Genomic DNA, 19,792 nt, shown 5'->3' on the forward strand with positions numbered 1-19,792 from the left:
AACAAACAAAATGCTTCACACTAATGTGAAATTAAAGACTACTGCGAAATGTCTGGGCATGTTTGTCACTAAAGGATATGTGCTTGTGGCCTTAGTGACTATTTATTGCGCCTAACCTATGAACAGTCAGTCCAAAACTAAACTATAATCTGTGGTTAAATGATTTGTGCCGTAATGCATATCACACCTTGGCTTAAAATAAAGGCAAGTTTGTAGCCCTAAGTTATTATTTTGTTTTGAAATACTTTGAAGTAGAAGCCATTGGGCGATTTCCTTCACAAATAACGCCTTAAAATGTTTTAGAGTATTTTGCGAAAGGACAAAATGCGTGAGATAATATGTTAATTTGACATTCTATTTGTCTAATTTACTTTAATGTTGAAGCAGTTTACATATTCGGTTGGGCTATGTGCATTATCTTAATTTGACAAAGTCACGAATTTTTTTGAAGATAAGTCTAATTTTTCCTAAGACTACAGGAACCTTTTGCAATAGTTATGCTATTTTTATGGAACCAATTTTTCTAGTCTTTCTAAGGTGTGAAAGTCAAAACACTAAAAACGACTGAGGAATATCATAAGAATGATTCTGACTCCGGGATTACACGATTGCTTGTAAAACGCTTTTCCCCTGCCAGTTTCCTTTAATTGTCGTACGGAGCCTAGTGGTGAATGCCACTTTCTGATTGGGTTTTATTATCCACTTACTAGCCTGGCACGGGGTTGCTGTTTGTTCTCCTGATTTGTCACCTAGTTGCCGAAGGAGTATGTGAACTTGGCGTATTTTGTCTTTAAATTCATTTATTTGTATGCGTTCTGCTGCCTTTTATCATCGTTTTTTTGCTTTCTCTTATTTGACGTATCTATTATCTATTGTTGATACGTGCTTGTGTATTCTTAGGCAGTACAATGTGACTTTCAGTTATCTTGGATTTATTTGTAGAGGCACATATTTTTTTGCTGAATTCTTTGTTTGCATCGGGTCTTTACTTAATACCTAACTGCCAAGTATTTGCCACAACTTCCTGTTCCCCATCAACTGGTGTAATTTTTTAGTGGTTTGATGTTCCGTCGATTTTTTTCATGCAAGTTAAAAATTCCAATCTGTCACAAGAAGCATTCATTTTTAAGTGTATTGTTTTAGGTTCTATATCTTTCCCTAGTGCTTTCTGCTGCACTCATTTTATAGTCTTATTATTCAACTCCCTGATTGATATTAATTGAACCAGATTTTTTCTCTCCTCAGACATGGCACGCAAAGGTACAGCAAAGCTCTCGGAACTGCATAGTATTGAGGGAAACATTCAAAAGGTTTGGGAAGATGAGCATCAATTTGAAGTTGATTCTGCCTCCCCCGATGGGCAAAAGGAGAAATATTTTGTTACCTTTCCTTATCCATACATGAATGGGCGCCTGCATATCGGGCATGCTTTTTCCCTTATGAAAGGCGAGTACGCGGCTGGTTTCCAGGCACTGAAGGGAAAAGCAGTTCTTTGGCCTATTGGCTTCCATTGCACTGGCACACCCATTAAAGCCTCTGCTGACAAGTTGGCTCGGGAAATTGAGCTCTTTGGCTGTCCTCCTGATTTTCCCACCGCAAATGGAGAGGCTACAAACTTTAGTGAGTCTAAGCCTGAGGCAATCGACAAATCAAAGAGTAAAAAGAGCAAAGCCGTCGCCAAAACTGGGGGTATGAAGTACCAATGGCAGATCATGAAATCATTGGGAATTCCCGAAGAAGATATCCCCAAGTTTACCGGCCCTAACTACTGGGTCGAATATTTCCCTTTTTGGTGTTTGCACGATCTTCAGCGTTTGGGTCTTAAAGTAAGTGGCAATTGCTCATTCCACGAGGGTCATTGCTTGCATTTAGACAGATTGGCGGCGCTCATTCATCACTACTGATGCCAATCCCTATTATGACTCAATGGTCCGTTGGCAGTTTCTGCATCTAAGGAAGCACAATAAAGTTGCCTATGGGAAACGCTACACAATATTTTCACCAAAAGATAATCAGCCCTGTATGGATCACGAACGAACCGCTGGTGAAGTATGTTTGTCATCAGAAACTATCCTTTTTTGCTTATAACGAAGTATTAATGCCTACTCATCTATCTAATTTCTAGGGTGTTTGTCCCATGGAGTATACCCTTATTAAACTAGAAATAATCTCAAAGTTGCCGGAAAAAATTAGGCAAGTACTCTACGTCGATATTACTCAACGTGTTGTTTAAAATATTGTTTACCGTCCTTCTTTTAAATTAACTTTTGTAGGGAAGTTTTGAAGGGAAAGGAAAAGGTTTATCTCATGGCTGCAACCCTGCGCCCAGAGACGATGTACGGACAAACCAACTGTTGGCTTCATCCCACCATTGAATATGCGGTTGTCCGCTCAAAACGATTCTCCTCTCTCTTCATACTTACTCATCGGGCTGCACTTAATATGGCCTATCAGGTAGAGCTATATTGCATATGTGCATTAACTCTTTTGATTCCTACCGTTTTTAAGGACTCGTCATTGGTAAGTTTTTTTTTAACTATACAGGCGTGGTCTTGAGAGCGATTGTGGTAGTGAAAACATTGTGCAAACCAATTCTATTCAATTATGCAATTTACTTGAGTCTTGTTGGAAAGTGGGGGGTAAAATGTACTATTGTACGTTTTGTCAGGACCTGCTGGACCCCGAGCAACCGGGTAATGTCGACGTATTAACCACACTGACAGGCGAGGAGCTCTTTGGCCTGCGTTTGAAGGCGCCGCTAAGTGTTTACAAAGACGGAATCTACACGCTACCTATGCTCTCCATCTCCTCCACTAAAGGGACTGGTGTGGTAACCAGTGTACCCAGTGATTCTCCCGATGACTTTGCCACGCTGCGCGATCTTAAAAACAAGAAGGTCTGTGCTTATTTCACTTCGCTAATTTTTCTCCTGAGCTTGAATAAAGGTGCTTACTTACCATTATTGAGACATTTTAAACTGTTATAGTTAATCTACTTTTGGTGTTCGTCGACCAAGTGCTAAAAGTTCGTCTCCTGAAGTTTCGATTTTTTTATTTTGCTGGGTTACGTCACTTTGATTTGTCGTGGTTTCTTCATCTGGTATTAGGTCACTAGTCTTTAGTCCCTATTTACCAGGACCTGACTCCCTCTGGTGCATTAGCCTACCAAAGTTCGATTAAAGTTGCCATTTGAGCCCGATTGTCAAACTTTTAGGCTTTCCGGGAGAAGTACGACATAACCGACGAAATGGTGCTTCCATTTGAACTGGTGGAGATAATAGAGACTCCGGGATTGGGTAGACTAGCCGCACCCAAGATAGTAGAGGAAATGAAGATCGCGAGTCAAAACGATCATGACAAACTCCGGGAGGCCAAGGAGAAGGTCTACAAGCTTGGATTTTACGATGGTGTCCTGCTCATGGGCACACACGCCGGTCAGAAAGTGCAGAATGCTAGGAAGTTGATCCAACAAGAACTTATTGAAGAGGTAAGGAAACTCCATTGTTATTTTTTTTCTCCATTCATCCAAATCGGATTGACTTGGCCACCTAGTCTGTTATGGCTCACATATACAGTCAGTGAGCTAAATTGAATAGTCTGTCGATTTCTCTGACAGTCAATTGGAAATGCTAAGTCCACTTTTTAAATTTTTTTTATCATCAGAAACATTTCCGTTTGCGTTAGTACTTACTTGGAATAGCATATCTTCAATTCGTAAATGAGTAAATCTGGGGTTAAATAGAAGTAAAGTTCCCTTTTCCGACTCCTTGGATAGAATTCAGCCCTTATTTACTACGAACCAGAGAAGCCAGTTGTGACGCGCTCTGGCGATGACGCTGTGGTCTCGCTCTGTAACCAGTGGTATCTCGACTACGGCAACAAGGACTGGAAGGCGAAGACGCGCAAAGCCCTCACTGCGGTCAATATGACTGATGAAGTAGGATTTTGTTATCCACTTTCCCCCGAATATCAGCAGGTGCCCATATACCACTTTAAAGGTGGGTTCGAATTTGCATTTAGGCCCGCAATAGCATCGATGCCACCCTCAACTGGCTGCAAGAACACGCTTGTTCACGCACATACGGTTTGGGCACGCGTTTGCCGTGGGACGAGAAATGGATCATTGAATCTCTTTCGGATTCGACCATCTATATGGCCTACCAAACTATCGCTCATCTTCTTCACGGCGGAAACCTTGATGGATCCTCCCGTGGTCCACTCAACATATAGTATTTTCAGTGCCTTAATTTCTTCTCCCCTTGCCCCTTCTCCTTTCTATACTTCGTCCTTTGCACCAGCCCAGAACACATGACTCCGGGGGTGTGGGACTACGTCTTTTTGGGCAAAGGCGATCCCACGAAACTCGCGAATGAGCGCTATACAACCGTCACCGTGGCTTCGCTGCAACATCTGCGCAAGGAATTTCTTTACTGGTATCCCGTAGATCTGCACGTCAGTGGCAAGGATCTACTGCCTAACCACCTTACCTACTACCTCTACAACCACGTTGCAATGTGGCCCGAGGATCCCCAACTCTGGCCCAGGAGTATTTTTGCCAACGGTTTACTACTACTCAACTCTGAAAAGGTATGTCTTTTCGTTGGGGGCTTTCAAATGTTAAGCCCTTGGTAAAATTACCTCTTTCCAGGTCTTCGCTTTGGAATTCTTGATTTTTAGGGACATTTTTGTCTATTAATTATTTCACTGGTGGAAAAGATAGGACGGTGATTATTGCTACCTTCCCTTTTAGATGTCCAAATCGACTGGGAATTTCTTGACGCTTTCCGATGCGATAGACAAGTATTCCGCCGATGGTGAGCTTGTGTAGTATGGGAACGGAAGTACTGCTCTTTTTTATACATAGCCTTTGATATATGAGGCGACACTTAAATTTCCCACTTATAGTCATTGGAAATTGTTGGCGAAGTAACGGTTGATGCCTTTGGGTTAAATGATCTCTTTTAAAATTAACATGTCCTGGCTAGGTAGAGAATGTCTTTTGAGTAGTTCTCGTAGACTATCAGTACAATACTTTTTTTCAAACTATTTTACTCAATGGACTGTCTAAATTATAAGCAAGTAGGATTTAGACGTAGTTCCTCAAGTAAAAGGCTAGCTATTTTAATGGATAGGATAGTTTAATTAATAATGACGAAGTCTATTATATCACATTCATCCTTGCTTTGGGTTATGCTGAAACTTATTAATTAAAACAAGAACCTTCGGGACACTCTCCTGAAAATTGTCTAAGTAACATTTGTAACTGATTCGAGTGGTTGAAGTGATCGCGATCATAACAATCTGTACCTTGTACTCAGGGCTACGCCTAGCACTGGCCGACGCTGGCGACACCCTCGAGGACGCCAATATGGAGGAGTCGATGGCTGAAGCCGGTCTTCTTAGACTCTACTCACTCTACGAGTGGATAAACACAGCCATTCAGGCTTTGAAGAACCCTACTGCCGCCGACTTCAGAACTGGCCCTCTGAATCTTCATGCTGATAAAGTATTTGAAAAGTAGGCTCATTTTCACTCATATATTACGTTTTTTTCTGCTTTCTCAGACTTGTAAGCATGGAATCTGTACCCAAGTTGTGGATCCTAACTGATGTTAGGTCCAGTTAGTATGGAAAAGTAGGTCTTTTGAAAACTGGGTTTATTCCTTTTTTCATTATGGCCGCTATTCGGAACTGAGAAGACTCAGTTTGGAATTCCATTTGCTCTTTTCCCTTCAGTGATCTGCGTCGGACCGTTATAAGTGCTGACAAGCATTACTCGGCTCAGAACTACAAAGAGGCTCTACGAGTTGTTTTCTACGAATTTATTGTAAGATATCCTTTCCTTTTTGCTAACTGTGACAGTGTAACCCTATTTTTTCACTTTATTCTTTAAACATTGTCTGACCGAAGGGCTTGGTGCTGTTTTTGGCATGACTCACTGCAATGACCTGTTGTAGGTCATGAAGACTTGTAGAATGCTTTCGATTGTTTATGTGGATTATAAAAGAGACACTCCTCTCCTTCCCTCCCCAGTCTGTCGCTGTAATACTCCCTGTCATGCTCTCGACTACTGCTCTCTTATTTTCAACCCTTATATCATAAAATGCCGGTCGAAAATGGTGGATAGTGTGATTCAGACGCGTCTGCTCCACGAATTTTGACTTGGGCCCCACCAGAAGTTACCGCTTAGGATTGGTCTAAACCACCCAGTTTTGGTGACAGATCACTTAGCTAGACGCAATATACTAAGGAATGATTGTCTGCATGAGTTAGACGCTTTTATGCTTTGGACGTGTTCACGATCTTCCTAGGGAGCGTTTAAAGCACACTCCCCTAGTTGTGATGATGTTCCGGTATCCGCCCTCCTCATAGAATAATGAAGTGTGGTACACGGTCGAGGCAATGGTACCCTAGGGGGTGCAAAGTCAGTGTAAAGAGACACATTTGCTCTCCTCGTTACAGGCCTGCAAGGACCGCTATCGCGAAGTGTGTCAGAAGCGTGGAATGCACGCGAGTCTAATCAGGCGGTACATTGACCTACAGACAATCCTCCTCTCACCCATCTGCTCGCATGTATGCGAGCACATCTGGCGCAATCTCCTTGGTCACGAACAAAGCATTTTCAAGTCCACCTGGCCTAAACAAGTCGAGGTGGTCGATCCCAAGATTCTTGCTGAAGGTAGGTGTGTACTTCGAAGCTGGGTCTACCAACCTTCTTGCTTCACCGAGTGGTTGGTTTATCATTTTCATACACACCAGCTGTCTCCGTCCATTGCACATTTTCTTGTTGATTCAGACACGATATCGAAACAAATTTAGACTAGGAGAGCCTACCCTAGTAGGCATTGCACTCTAGGATCCTTTGAGCGTTTGCTGCCGCTCAGACGTTTATTGTTCCACTTAAATTCGGGCCGGACAGACACTGAACACCCACTTTATATTCATATCAAGGCCATCCTACATCGATTCCATTGTTTCAAGCTCAACCAATCTCTTTGCGACACGCGATCCGATGTGACTAGTTACTACAACCTGACGGCTAACACATCAAACATGTGACACCGTTTTTTTGAATTATGTTTGTTGTTATTCAGAACCACGATTTCGCTTAAGCCTGAGGTAAGAGACGTTAACTTTGTCAATCAAGGTCGCTACTTGGATGACGTGGCGCGCTCCTTCCGTCTTCAACTGAAGCAAGCTCTCACTGTGCGAGGACCCAGGGGCAAAGGAAGTGGTGGTGTGAAGACGCAGTATCAGGCGCCGCAAAAACAACCGCCTAAGCAACCCACTAATGCCATTGTCTGGGTCGCCAGAGCCTACCCAACTTGGCAGGTTAGATGTCACACCTGAATGGCCCCTACTTTGGTTTATTCTAATGTGTCGTGTGCTCAATACTAAATTTGGGTGTTCTGATTTTCTTCTAGGCTGTAACATTTCTTCGCGATTCCATGGTTTTTCAGGTCGTGTTATGCCCTTGCTGAAACCATACGTCTACCTCCTCTGTTACCAGCATGGAGCCGCTTTTCAGCCTCTCGTGGATGTTACTGTAGTTTAAAGTTAGCCTTTTCTTTGGCTTTAAGGCAACGATCTTGAATGTGCTACACTCCCTGTTGACGAAGGCGGATGGATTGCCGGACAACGCGACAGTCTTGCAGGCTCTACAGCCCCACATGAAGTCGTTAGGCAAGCAGGCAAAGCGAGCGATGCCCTTCGTTCAGTTGGTTCGTGAACGCTTCCTTTCCAACGGCGAGCAGACATTAAATGTGAGGTTGGAATTAGATGAACAGGCCGTTCTGGAAGCGAACCGTGATTACCTCGTTGCCAATCTCGGCCTTGATGCCGATGGATTAGAGGTAACTAGCGCTACAAATGACTACTTCGGAGGTCTCGATGTGTCTAAGTGTTATCCCGTGGATATGCACGCGTCGTGATCACCCAATTTTTGGCCCCCCTCCCTAGATTCGGGATGCAGCCATGTCGGACGATGTGAAGGTGAAAGAATCCGTCTGTCCAATGGAACCAATGATAGTGTTTCAAACGCCGACACCAGGGGTTGGCGTCTCTCTAGTCAATCCTGCTGTGGGATCGGGCCTCTTTTCTGTAGAAACTCTTCAAATCCACGATGGCGACACGGTGGACCAGGTCACCAAGCGTCTACTCAAAGTCTGCCGCTCCACCACGACCACTGGTCAGGGTAAGACGTCTACTTCTGATCCTAAATTTCAAGGCAACCAGCACCATTAGTCCCCTCTTTGGTGCATCCCGTGAGATGAACCCGCAATTTCCATCGTCGTACAATGACGATACCACCTCAATCTAGCATCGCTAAATTCCGTTCCCAATCTCGGCATACATCCTTTCTTGTTCTAGCCGTGGAGGAGTTGCTCCTCTACCGATACTTGAACCCACTGAAAGACTCTCGAGCAATGCCTCCGGTGCCGACGGAAAGATTGTCCAAGCTTCACCCCACCGACAAATTCCTTGTCGATGCGTCTGTCGGTAGTATCACCGTTTCCATGGAAGGCGACAAAGTCGCCGAAGTTGGCGATAAGCTTGTCTACACCAATGCAGTGCACCCGCTGAATTGAACAAACCCCCTTTCGAATCCTGTCTTATATCGGGAATATCTTCTGGATAAAAGGACTTTGGTACATCATGATGGTTGTGGATGACACACACTCGCTTCCAGCCCATGCAGCAAGAATCAAAACTTCGAGGTGTTTACAAAACCTTGCATTTCAACCGTTGACAAGCAGTTGAAGAAGCGAGAGATAGGTGGTAATTAAGTGAGCCTTCTTTACAAAATAAGTACCCGGGAGATATTTTATTGTAGAAAACGCATGTAGATAATGAGGAGGGACAGAACTCCGGCAAGCAAGGGGATGACGTAGAAGTCCCAGTCCATCTTTGAGGGGATAACCGGCTCGCGACCACCCTCCGTTACGGTTACAAACAGACCGAAGAAGCTTCGAAACTATTGAAAACAAAATAAATAAAACGTTTGTTAGCGCACGAAGAAGCAAGCTTACTAGAGACTTCAGAACCATGATGTCTTTTAAAGTATTGATTTTCTTCCAACGAACATGGATTGGACGTCCAAAGGAGCAAGGGGTTTTCCAAAACCTAGCAGCACATGGAATGGCTACCATTGGCAAGCACGTACCAGGGAGAATTTCCGTAGAAATTCGAATGCAAACGAGAAGGAGAGCTTGGCAAGCGCTAACGCCGCGGGTATTTGCGCATCCGACGAGGTCGCTGCCGCCATATCGTAGAAACGCTTGGCAAGATGAATGTCCTAAGGCATAGAGAGTAGTCCGCATTAGTAGGCTACATCGCTGGTGGTGCGGAACTTGAAGCAGAGCACTCTGCTTACGCGTTTGAAGCCGAGGCCGTGCTCGTGCATGTAGCCAAGGTTGAACATGGCTTGTGCATTGCGCAACACATCCGAGGCGAATCGATACTCCTGAATGGCCTGCTCGTAATTCACCTCTGTGCCCAGACCGTAGAAGTGATAGTCACCCAGTCTTACGCGTGATGTGGAAGAGCCTTGTCAAAGCAAAAAAAGGGAGCACAAAAATAGAAGGAAAAAGTGCCAACCGGTTACCCGTGCTAGACATTGCGGAGTATTACCCTGTGCGGAGGAGCGTTTCCAATACACGAAAGCACGCTTGTAGCGCTCATTGTCGGGAACGAAGTCAATTTTGTCTGAAAGAGAGTTGAAGCTTAAATAATAAAGTTCCTTCATTGAGCATAGCTTTCAAGGCAAGGTGGACTTAGGAGGTCAAAGGACCTCCCCTTCAAAAAACTCACCCTCCTCGAGAATTAACGCGGCATTGCTCTGGGCGACCTCGTAGCCAAGTTCAGCGAGAGCGACATATTGAAGAAAGGCGACCTCGTGATTGCCAGACCAGTACTCCAGGTAGGCTGACGTGAGTAGTTGAGACCAGCGACCACGCTCAGCCACGTTTTTGAATAGCTGTAATGCCAAAATTTTATGCAAATGATAATGAGACGTGAAACCCCCTGAGTTAAGTATAGACGTACCTCGGTAGCGGTGCCGCATGAACGGAACACACCCATTCCGGTGGCGTGCATTTGTCCCAAATTGTAGAAGGCTAGCGTGTTTCCTTGCTGCGAGGCCAAAGTAAAGTACTTAAGGGCCATTTTATAGTCAGCTTTCCAGCCCAACGTGCCTAGAAACAGTCGCATTTCTGAAGGGAATGGGGCTCAGCTTACCCATAAACAGAAGACCTAATTGAAGTTGCGCCTCCGGCCATCCTTGATCAGCGGCTTTAACAAACAAATCCATTGCTTTTACTGGATCTGGTGTCAAGCCCGCTCGACCGTGAAGGTAGGCCAGCCCTAGGCCTGTAAGTGCCATAGGATTTCCGGCGGTTACGGCACGCTGCAGATAATTGAGAGCTAGAGCCTCATCCTTCGGCACTTCTGGACTACCCACGAGGTACATCTTAAAACGCATAATTTTGTAGCCATTTTTCGAAAGGGAATTGCACTAGCTACCGGTAGACTGGGCACTAACCTCGCCGAGATAGGCCATTGCAAGAGAGCTACCGGATTCAGCGGCACGCTTGAAGTAGTAGAGGGCCAGTTTATGATTAAGATCGATGCCATGCTGGCCATTGTAGTAGAGTTGTCCCAAAGTGACCTGAGCAGTGACGTTATTGGAGTCGGCAACAAATTTATAGTAGGAGAGAATGTCATCAGAGATGAAGTAGTTGGAGAGCGCGGTACCCCCAACAGCTTGCTCACGTTCCTCCAGCAGGTTGATGCGCACCACTGTAGGTCCCAGCAATATCGGGCCCGCTCCCGCTTTCACGCGGTTCTCCACCTGCTCCGCCACTCTGCCTGCCACGCGTCGGTAGTAGGCCAGGGCTGTTTCACAGTTCGATTCCACACCGATCCCAGCCAGGTATCGGTAACCCTTCGCAATGGAACGAAGTTCACCTTAATTTCGTGTTTAACAACGCAAGATCTCCCTGATGTCATGGGTCTGCCTAAGCCCACGGCACCCGACCACCATATTGGTACGCCTTGTAATGTCTTAAAGAGAGACTGGGACACTAAATTTGCGGCAGCATTTCGCAAACAAATTAACAAAGATCAAGAATTAAACAATGAGTACCAAACCTATAAGGTCCCAAAGACAATGATGCTATGGGCAACCTAATCTGTTAAGATTCAAAACAAAATGACTATGGGTACCAAGCCAATTGCTGAAAATTAATCCAATTTCGTATTTTGCAAGAAGACATCTAACAAATTAGGCGACACCACGCTTGAATGATTCAAAAACTTTTCGCTGACCCATTGATAACAGATGAGAATTTTTAATTTATACGCATCACCACGTAGACCACTTCAGAATCCCTGAATTCAGCCTCCCTCAAGACCCTGTTCACAAACAAAGTGGTTTTCCAATTAGTGATAACTGTGGCTCTACCAAAGCAAGAAGATCTAATGGAATAGTTATGATCAAGATCTGTTGCCTTATGTACAAAGTAAACAATGCAGTGAGTCTCAGGATCAGCCAAAATATTAACAGGCTTTTCTACGCAATACCACCTTAAGAAATGCACCTAAAACGTATTTAGTGCGCACTTATAATAAATAATTCTTCAGAACATTCAGCCAGCTTTTACAAAATCGAACTCTGAGTAGATGCATGAATTACTATAAAAACAAACGCAGCTGTAAGTAATAATGGCCAAAGCCAAGGATGGCGGTTACGAACCATAGCCATTTCTGCGAGTTCATCACCACCAAGAGCTGCGAAAGTCAAATAGATGATAGCTTGAGGAACGCTGGCGTTTACTCCAATGCCAGCAGCGTGCAGAATGCCCAGGCCCAGTTGACCCCGGGGGTTGCCTTCTTCTGCTAGACGACGAAATTGCTCCACAGCCGCGTTAATGGATAGAGGTAGCCCACCCCAAGCAAGAGCAGATGCGGTCGCTATTGCCTCAAGAGCTTTGGCATGTCCCGCCTCAGCAGCGCTCGATATTAGCTTTAAAGCTCTAGAATAGTTATGCAAATTGAGAGTGGAGCTACCAAGATGCATAAAGACGCACGTACGCCTAGATATTTCTGATTTCGAAAGAAAAACATTACAAACACGCCTTGCCAAGAAACAAAAACACTTACGAAGGATCTCCTAGGGAAGGATTTTTACATTCCAAAAGCATCTGAATGCCCTTTTGGTAGGCATTTTCGGCTAAAAATAAGCGCAAGAGGAAATCTCAATTTACCTTCACTCAGAGATAATGGTAGTTGCTCTTTTGAACGTTCATCTAGAAGAAGATGCGATGCCTTTATCGATACACTTATTAGGACAACCGCTGAAGCACTTGGATAGCAAAATATACCCTGAAGAATTTCCGGTAGGTCTGAGACCAACCAGAATACTTATAAGCCGACTTACGAACACGTTGGATACTAGCAAAGAAATATATGTAGGCCAAATGAGGAAGTCTCAAAGGGGTTTAAATGAGTGCATCAATTTTTCCAAACACTGGTAGCTTCGAAACATAAACCAACTAGATCACAAAAAAGCCGTTCAAAGAAGATAGACAAGAGAAGACGGTTAAAATATCAAGGAAGATAAGCTTAAACGAGGTAAATAAAAGGCACGATAAAACAACGGTACGGGGTGAACAGCCAGTATGGTATCCAAAAAAAACAACAATAGTGGACACAAGGTAAATTATCCATTCGCTCACCAGAAGGCTTTGAACCTTTTAAGTCATTCCCAAAGGCGACCAGAAACAGCGTACAGACGTATCCAAAGAAAGAAGCCCTCAAAAGCTAAAGTAAAGTGGTTAATAACACAGCGACACATACAATCATCGAGGAGACAAGAAATCAGAGCCAACAACGAAAACCTTTCCAATTGGTTCATTTACGTACGTCGGCGTTTTCAATAAGATAGATAAATAAAACTGTACATTGTTAACTTGTTTGTTCACGAAAAAAGGCAGATAGGATTTTTGATGGACACATGGAAAATGATATTACACTTTTCGATTGAGCGAACTAAACAAGCTAATGAATTAGGGTTTCTTTAATACCAATTTACCAAGAAGTTAAAAAATTTTTTGTCTGAAAGTCGTATCTGTGTCTGGAAATATGCAAAGCAATGAGACAACGCAGCATAACCTAGCAGTCTGCAATGAAAGTTTGTGAAACCACCTTAGAGCAAAAGATGGTAAATAAAATTTATAAATTGTATAAAGAAAGGTTTGCGCATGAATTTTTTTTTAGAAATGAGCCAAAAGGTTGGCTTTGGGTACACTTAGAGGGGCATGTTATTCCACATTTTACAATTCGGCAAGTAATAGAAAGCCAAATCTGCATTTTAAAATTTGAATTTAAATACTGGGCGATAATTTAGCTAGTGTTAATATGGACTTATTAGCCGCATAGCGCAAATCGCGCTCTATCTGTATGCTTTGGCGACTACCTGCTTTCTTCGTTTTTCAGCCCTGTGTGTTGTCAAATTTTTCTCCAGCTCCTGCTCGCAAGTAGAAGACTGCTATTAGGAAGTTAGATGTACGTTCAACCAAACTTAAAGGGGTTGGGGTCCTCAAAGGATGTAAGTGCCGCGGCATTATTAATGCTGCTATAATAAACATGTTCTGCATTTGTTTCCACTGCTGCTTTTTGCCATAGTCTATACGTGTCCTTCGTTTAAGGGTTTTCTCTTATAAACTGCATTGTTTTTGTGTTTTACTCGGCCTTTCGTTTGGTTCCTGGTTTCCATGCTGATTTTGTTTTTCGGGCTCGTTTTTTTGATATTCATCTCTTGAACACCTTAGTAAGTTGAAGTCTTCCTAAAATTCACAATTCCTTTTTTCTGATTGAATATTTTACCCAATACTTTTTTTGCTCTGAACGACTAGATGGACTTTCACGCCCTGATTTTCCTGCTTTGGTTAATGAAAACCTTGAGCTGTCTTCTCTTAGTTAAGAAAAATTTGGCTGCCAATGCACTTTACCGAAATGCAAAAAATCACTTTTTAACAATGGGTGCCTGGTTTTACATCAGATTTGTGTTATGATAGTGATAACTGATGTTCTGAATCTTCTTATGAAAGGTGTAGGTGAAGCAGACTTCGGTTCCGGAATGTGTACTCGTTTAACCTTTTAAAGCCTTGGATCTATCCGAACATGTCCGAACACGCAAAGGAGTGTTAGTTGGGTATCATTATGGCACTCTATTTGGAAATCGGCTATTTGCATAAATCGTTACGGTACTGTCACATATCTGGCCCGTGTGCTTACTCATCGTCGTGTGGGTTTGTGGACCGTCTTCTTTGGATGAGTAAGACTATTCATGTAAATGGAGAGGCCACAGTGACCACAGAATCACATTGCGTCACTTGTGCGTCTAGCAACAGCTACTCAGTATCCCACATAACCCTTGCGAGCGCATAGTACGTTACTCTCCACTTTCTCATCATGTCGCCTGGCTTCGGTTACCTCGAGAGACGTCTTCATGTAATTAGTCCTTTAAACATTGAAGACTTCCTTTTCAGTGTTGTCTAACCTCTGACATTGTTTATATGTGATAACCTTCGCATTCATTGCTTCTTTTAGGATTTTCAGGTTTTTGAACTCCTCGGCCGTGGGGGCTTTGCGCAAGTGTATAGAGCCAAGTCGGTCATCACTGGTCAGGAGGTTGCAATCAAAATGGTGGGCTTCAATTTCACGTTTCTTGTTTTGGGTGCATTCCTAATAAACCATCTAATCTTCAAACAATTTTATACGTTGCTTTGTCATCTTTTGAAGATTACTTACAATTCTCTTGATTTCTCGTCGAGTGTCACTAGGCTTCATTTTGATTATCCAAACCTTTGTTTGATAATATTACATCTATTTTTGGTGTTTAGATTGATAAAAAATATATGCATCAACATGGCCTCACTCATCGTGTTCAACGAGAGGTCGAAATCCACAGTCGTTTGAAGCATCCTGCGGTTCTCGAGGTTCGTTGTCTCCTACTAATCTCACTTGACTCTTGTGTTACCTTGAAACTTGGTAGAGTTGCGGGGCTAGATGTTTTATTATGAGCGGACTAGCTCATTTTTTTTCTTTTAGTTATACACATGCTTTGAAGATGCAAACTACGTTTACTTGGTCCTCGAATTTTGTGACAATGGGGAGCTACAGGCTTACATTCGGCAGAACGGATCTGTTTCGGAGGACATGGGTAAGCTCGCTGTTCCCCATACATCGCCTCCAAGTTCAGTTCTGAGTCCAAAATTGGTAAATAACGTAGAAAATGGCGTAAATATGTCTTTGTGCTCATATACTATGCCAATTTTCTCTACCCAGATTTGGCAAACTTTCCTAGATGTATGATACAAGTGGGTGTTATTATCCGTTTTTGGTAGCGATTAGTTGAGGGAAATGTTCGTTCTAATGAGTCTTTGTAGATTAAACCGTAATTAAGTATTACTTGGGCATTACTTTTAGCAATCTCCATTGACTTATTACTCTGTCATAAGAGTTTCCAGTCAGGGATACTGAACGGACGTGCAATACACCACAGTGGTTCCTGAAAATGGAGTCACGTGGCCGGAATGGTATATCCTTGCACTTGGTTGTCAAAATGTCAAAAATTCGACAAAAGAAGCAGAACACAACGCGTTTTTTTGAAGTCGGTCACGCTATAAGTGAATGCTGGTGGAAACCACCAGATAGGATTCAGGAAATTGTTGTCATTCAGAATGCCACTAGTTCGCTCTGTTGCTTTGAGTCTACTGATTGGTAGTAGAAAGCTCCTACTCCAATGCCTGTTGGTTGTTGTAACCCCTGATTGGGATTATTCTAAGACATATTAAATAAGTTTAGTTGGTGATCAAGATGCTACCATTGATTGACTTCTTGACTAGGTCATTTCTCTAATTCCATACCCTTTGTCACTCTCTCGAAGCACTGCTCACTGAATTCCCGGGTAAAATCTTACCCCTAATTACGCTAGCTGAAGGGGACTTCTTTCGTTGAATACTGCTATATTCTGTGCACTTTAGCCAGCATTTCTCTTTTCAGCTCGTCACTATATGAAGCAAATCATCAGTGGCTTGCTCTACCTTCATTCACACAACATCCTCCACAGAGATCTCACTTTGGCTAACCTTCTGCTGACAAAGGACATGAAAGTGGTAAACGGGCTGTTAAAGTACTTTCAAATTGGCGGTTTACATGAATTACAAACTACTTAATGATCATTTTGTAGAAAATCGCTGACTTCGGCCTCGCGACCAAAATTGAGCCTGGTGAAGATCACACCACCATGTGTGGCACACCTAATTACATCTCACCGTAAGTCTCGACGCACCTATTTTTTAGTGAACGGACCTGTTCAGGGATATTATGCTATATCCTCCAACCCCCTCAATGTGTTTTATTTCCAGTGAGGTGGCAAGTCGAGGTCACCAGGTTCTGGAGACGGACGTTTGGTCTCTTGGTTGCATGCTCTACACCCTAGTGGTGGGTCATCCTCCATTTGATACGCGCGAGGTCAGAAGTACCCTGAGTCGAGTAATCGCCGGGGATTATGAAATGCCTGAACATCTCTCTCCCGATTGCTCTGATCTCATTGCCAAACTCCTGCGGAAGCAACCGCAGGATCGTATCAAACTCTCCGATATGATCAGACATCCCTTCATCACTAGGAGCACAACACCTCGACGTAAAATGGTGAAGCTAATGTCACATTTTTTCTCTTTTTTATCAACGAAAGGAATGCATTTAATATCTCAGCAAATGTCAATATTGACCAACTACATTGCGAGTTAAGGCTGTATTTTATGTTTTTCCACTACACCTTTGTCCAGGAGCACTCCAGAGACAGTGGGATCGATTCAATGTCGCGTACACCCACCATTGGAATGCAGTCAAACTCACTCACTGCAACGACAACCACTACAGCTTCCACTGCAAACAGTCGTCACTCCCTGCCTTACCGACCGGGTGCGAGCATTCTGCCTCCACGTCCAGCCTCCCGCCTGTCAGTGGATATGCATCGTTCGACGCAGAACCAGCAATCTGGTCACCAGACGCCTCTGACCCCCTTCGATTCTAGAGGTCACCAACCGCCAACTTCTGCCACGCGATTGCGCGGTGGCTCTCTACAACACCTTCTTCCTCCTTCAAAGAGTATGTCAGGCCTATCTCTTGCGACCTCATCGCCTTCTCCTTGTCGTTCCGCCTCAGTGGGAAATCTTCAGCGCATTTCACATCAGCCGAGACTCTCACCTCTCTGTACCTGTCGCCTGCGCCCAATGCGCACAGTCACACGGATGGCAGTGATCAACATTCTCCCTGATGAGTCGGTCTGTTTGGAGTTTTTTGACCCGCAGGTGGATCAACAGAAGCTCGTCGTCGAAGTGATGGGCATTTCGGCTGATGGACAGGAGGTGATTATCTATCACCCTAATGGAGGACGTGGGGTGCCTCCAAATACGAACAGCCCGGTAGCAGCCCGCTCTGGCGACACGTATGGAGTATATAGACTTGCTCAGCTCCCTGAGAAGTACTGGAAGAAGTACCAGTTTGTGTCCAAGTAAGACTGAGATTCTTTGTCCCTGGATTGAATGGTTCGTGTATCAGCCAATAGAAGTTTCCTTATTGTTTTGGCATCTTAAGCAGCGCAAGCGAACTCTGATTACTCCTAATGTGTGATCAAGTTTAATTCCATTTGCTAGGTACAAATGTTTATTTTTATTGCTTTCACTTCAAATTCACTGGCTTTTCGGCGTTATTGACGGAGTTATTTCATTTTTTTCTGCTAGATTCATAAATATGGCCAAGGCTCATACACCCAAAGTGACGCTGTACACATCGCGAGCAAAGTGTATTCTAATGGAGAAGGTGGAGCCTCAGGCGGACTTTGAGATGGAGGTGCTTACAGACGGTAGTCGGGTTATCTGTCTCGGTGGTGAGGCAACCGGAACGGTGCAGGTCATTACACAGACCAACGGCACCGTTACTGTTGATCGCAAACAGCCTTTGGACAACCTGCCAACTACCACTCGGGAACTCATTTCCTACGCAGAAAGGGTGAGCCGCAACAATGAGGACTGGTTAAGCACGTGGGATGTTTGGGTCAGATTGGGGCGGGGATTGTCTTTTCCACTTCGCTACCAATGCTGAATTTGTATGCCTCTTCCGGGTTTTATCACTCGTCTGTTGTGCATTTTCGCATCCAGACTCAGGCGTCCCACGCCGTGAATGCTCCGAGGATTTATTTGCTGTGTCTTCCACACTGGGCTCCGTCGCGGTCGGGATCGCCACTAACAGATGCCTTTGAAGTGTTGATATCATATGGATTTGGGTTTCACCCATTCTTTCATAAGCTCTTTGGCACCACATGCTACTCCATCCAGGCATCAGTGCTTGAACTGGCCCACAATGGAGCGCAATTGTGGATGTGGTATCACCACGGTAACATCTCTTTCATAGCCGTCAAACTAAAGCCGCAGCTTGATTTGAATGTTCTTTGTATCCCATTCACCCAAATGCACTCCTTTTACTCCATCCTCTACCGAGTAGACGTTTGAGACCGCCTACATGCGTTGCTTTTTGTTTCCTCAAAATCATTATGGAATTCCGGTGACACGTCTTCACTCATCGCAAATCCGCTTATTCTGAGCGGCCATGGGCAATTGTTGAGGGAGATGCTCTGAGTCATCGCTTACGCGCTGTAGCAGGGCTGGTTGCGCGAGCCCCACCCATGCCGTTTTAATTGCTGGACCGTTTTTTTGTCGGGCCATCTTTGCCAACACTGACGTGCTAAACCCACCAACTTACTAAGCTTTCATTAACGGAGCAATTTTCATTGAAATTCAGTCCCAAATCATTGCACTCAATGAGTTACCTTGTGTGGATCACCTGAATTTGTCCAAGTACTTATCAATGTTTTCCTTTCCAAGTGCCGACGTCGCTGTCTGGAGGTTGAAAGTTCACTGGAGAAGTTCAATGTCGCCCTATCTCCGCTGGATGCAGAAGTTTCCTCGCCTTTCCCCGTAATAATTGGTCGTCGATCTTGCGCCGCTTCTAAAACCTCATCCAAAGGCCCCGTCTCATCCACATGCCTCTCTCAGCTCGTGGCTAGCTGCAGTACCTCGGTCAGCGATAGTCAGCCGCGCTCTTTCTCGCGCCACTACGATCCTGTATTTGTTCCCTCCGTTGGGTGGGTCTCACAGCCCTCTCCGGAGGAGTTGCAAGTTCAATTCAACGACGGCGCCCGGCTTGTAGTTGTTTACTCCACAGCGACAGTCCACAGCATCCGCTACCATCCACCGGCAATAGCTGGAGAGGAGGAAGAGGAGCAGGTCTACTCGACTGCGTCATCGTCCACACCTCTGCCAGCCGAAGTGCGGAGCCGTTTGGAGGTCATTCCAAAAGTTGTTAAATGTCTTCGTTCGAGGTCTAAAACTCCATCCTGATGGGCTGAAATGGGTTTCGCCTCTCACCTCCATCTGTGATATGTACAAAATATTACTCTTGGCTTTACCTCCCACTGTTCGTTTGCCTTCCAGGTTGTACCTAAGCTTTGCATCCGGAAGTGAATATGGGGATTTGCGCCCACTTTTCTGCATAATTTCGAGTGGTACTGTGATAGGCTGTGTAGTTGTTACTCGGGCATGTTCCAACGTAGTTTCAAAAAGCTGGCTGTCGAGGGGTTTAGGTGACAGCTATTGACATATAGTGGAATTAAATCGTCTTGTCCATGATTGAGTTGTTAAAAATAGCTGAATTAACCATTGCCAAGCG

General features: G+C 44.3%; 3 protein-coding genes across 3 annotated transcripts; 2 read left to right on the plus strand and 1 right to left on the minus strand. All coding sequences in view use genetic code 11, as the record gives it.

The window, feature by feature from the left end:
• Positions 1 to 1,247: 1,247 nt before the first annotated feature.
• Positions 1,248 to 8,586, plus strand: EGR_08555 (Leucyl-tRNA synthetase, cytoplasmic; the record flags this gene model as incomplete). Its single annotated transcript, XM_024497804.1, has 17 exons — positions 1,248 to 1,826; positions 1,873 to 2,049; positions 2,126 to 2,175; positions 2,274 to 2,454; positions 2,669 to 2,896; positions 3,214 to 3,486; positions 3,775 to 3,936; positions 4,020 to 4,228; positions 4,298 to 4,586; positions 4,750 to 4,813; positions 5,318 to 5,516; positions 5,735 to 5,825; positions 6,461 to 6,677; positions 7,146 to 7,330; positions 7,579 to 7,851; positions 7,958 to 8,192; positions 8,369 to 8,586. 17 exons carry the CDS (start codon positions 1,248 to 1,250, stop codon positions 8,584 to 8,586), a joined length of 3,630 nt encoding a protein of 1,209 aa, XP_024347785.1.
• A 236-nt stretch (positions 8,587 to 8,822) lies between these two features.
• EGR_08556 (hypothetical protein) lies at positions 8,823 to 12,911 on the minus strand (the record flags this gene model as incomplete). Its single annotated transcript, XM_024497805.1, has 13 exons — positions 8,823 to 8,972; positions 9,162 to 9,293; positions 9,372 to 9,544; positions 9,629 to 9,703; positions 9,809 to 9,974; positions 10,043 to 10,191; positions 10,235 to 10,466; positions 10,539 to 10,940; positions 11,751 to 12,030; positions 12,158 to 12,227; positions 12,262 to 12,303; positions 12,733 to 12,817; positions 12,840 to 12,911. 13 exons carry the CDS (start codon positions 12,909 to 12,911, stop codon positions 8,823 to 8,825), a joined length of 2,028 nt encoding a protein of 675 aa, XP_024347786.1.
• Positions 12,912 to 14,470: 1,559 nt separating this feature from the next.
• Positions 14,471 to 19,464, plus strand: EGR_08557 (Serine/threonine-protein kinase PLK4; the record flags this gene model as incomplete). Its single annotated transcript, XM_024497806.1, has 10 exons — positions 14,471 to 14,509; positions 14,609 to 14,704; positions 14,902 to 14,997; positions 15,110 to 15,221; positions 16,064 to 16,176; positions 16,251 to 16,336; positions 16,429 to 16,714; positions 16,852 to 17,579; positions 17,809 to 18,076; positions 18,949 to 19,464. 10 exons carry the CDS (start codon positions 14,471 to 14,473, stop codon positions 19,462 to 19,464), a joined length of 2,340 nt encoding a protein of 779 aa, XP_024347787.1.
• Positions 19,465 to 19,792: the final 328 nt, after the last annotated feature.

This window comes from Echinococcus granulosus, assembly GCF_000524195.1.
Source record: "Echinococcus granulosus chromosome Unknown EG_S00110, whole genome shotgun sequence".
Taxonomy (NCBI): domain Eukaryota; kingdom Metazoa; phylum Platyhelminthes; class Cestoda; order Cyclophyllidea; family Taeniidae; genus Echinococcus; species Echinococcus granulosus.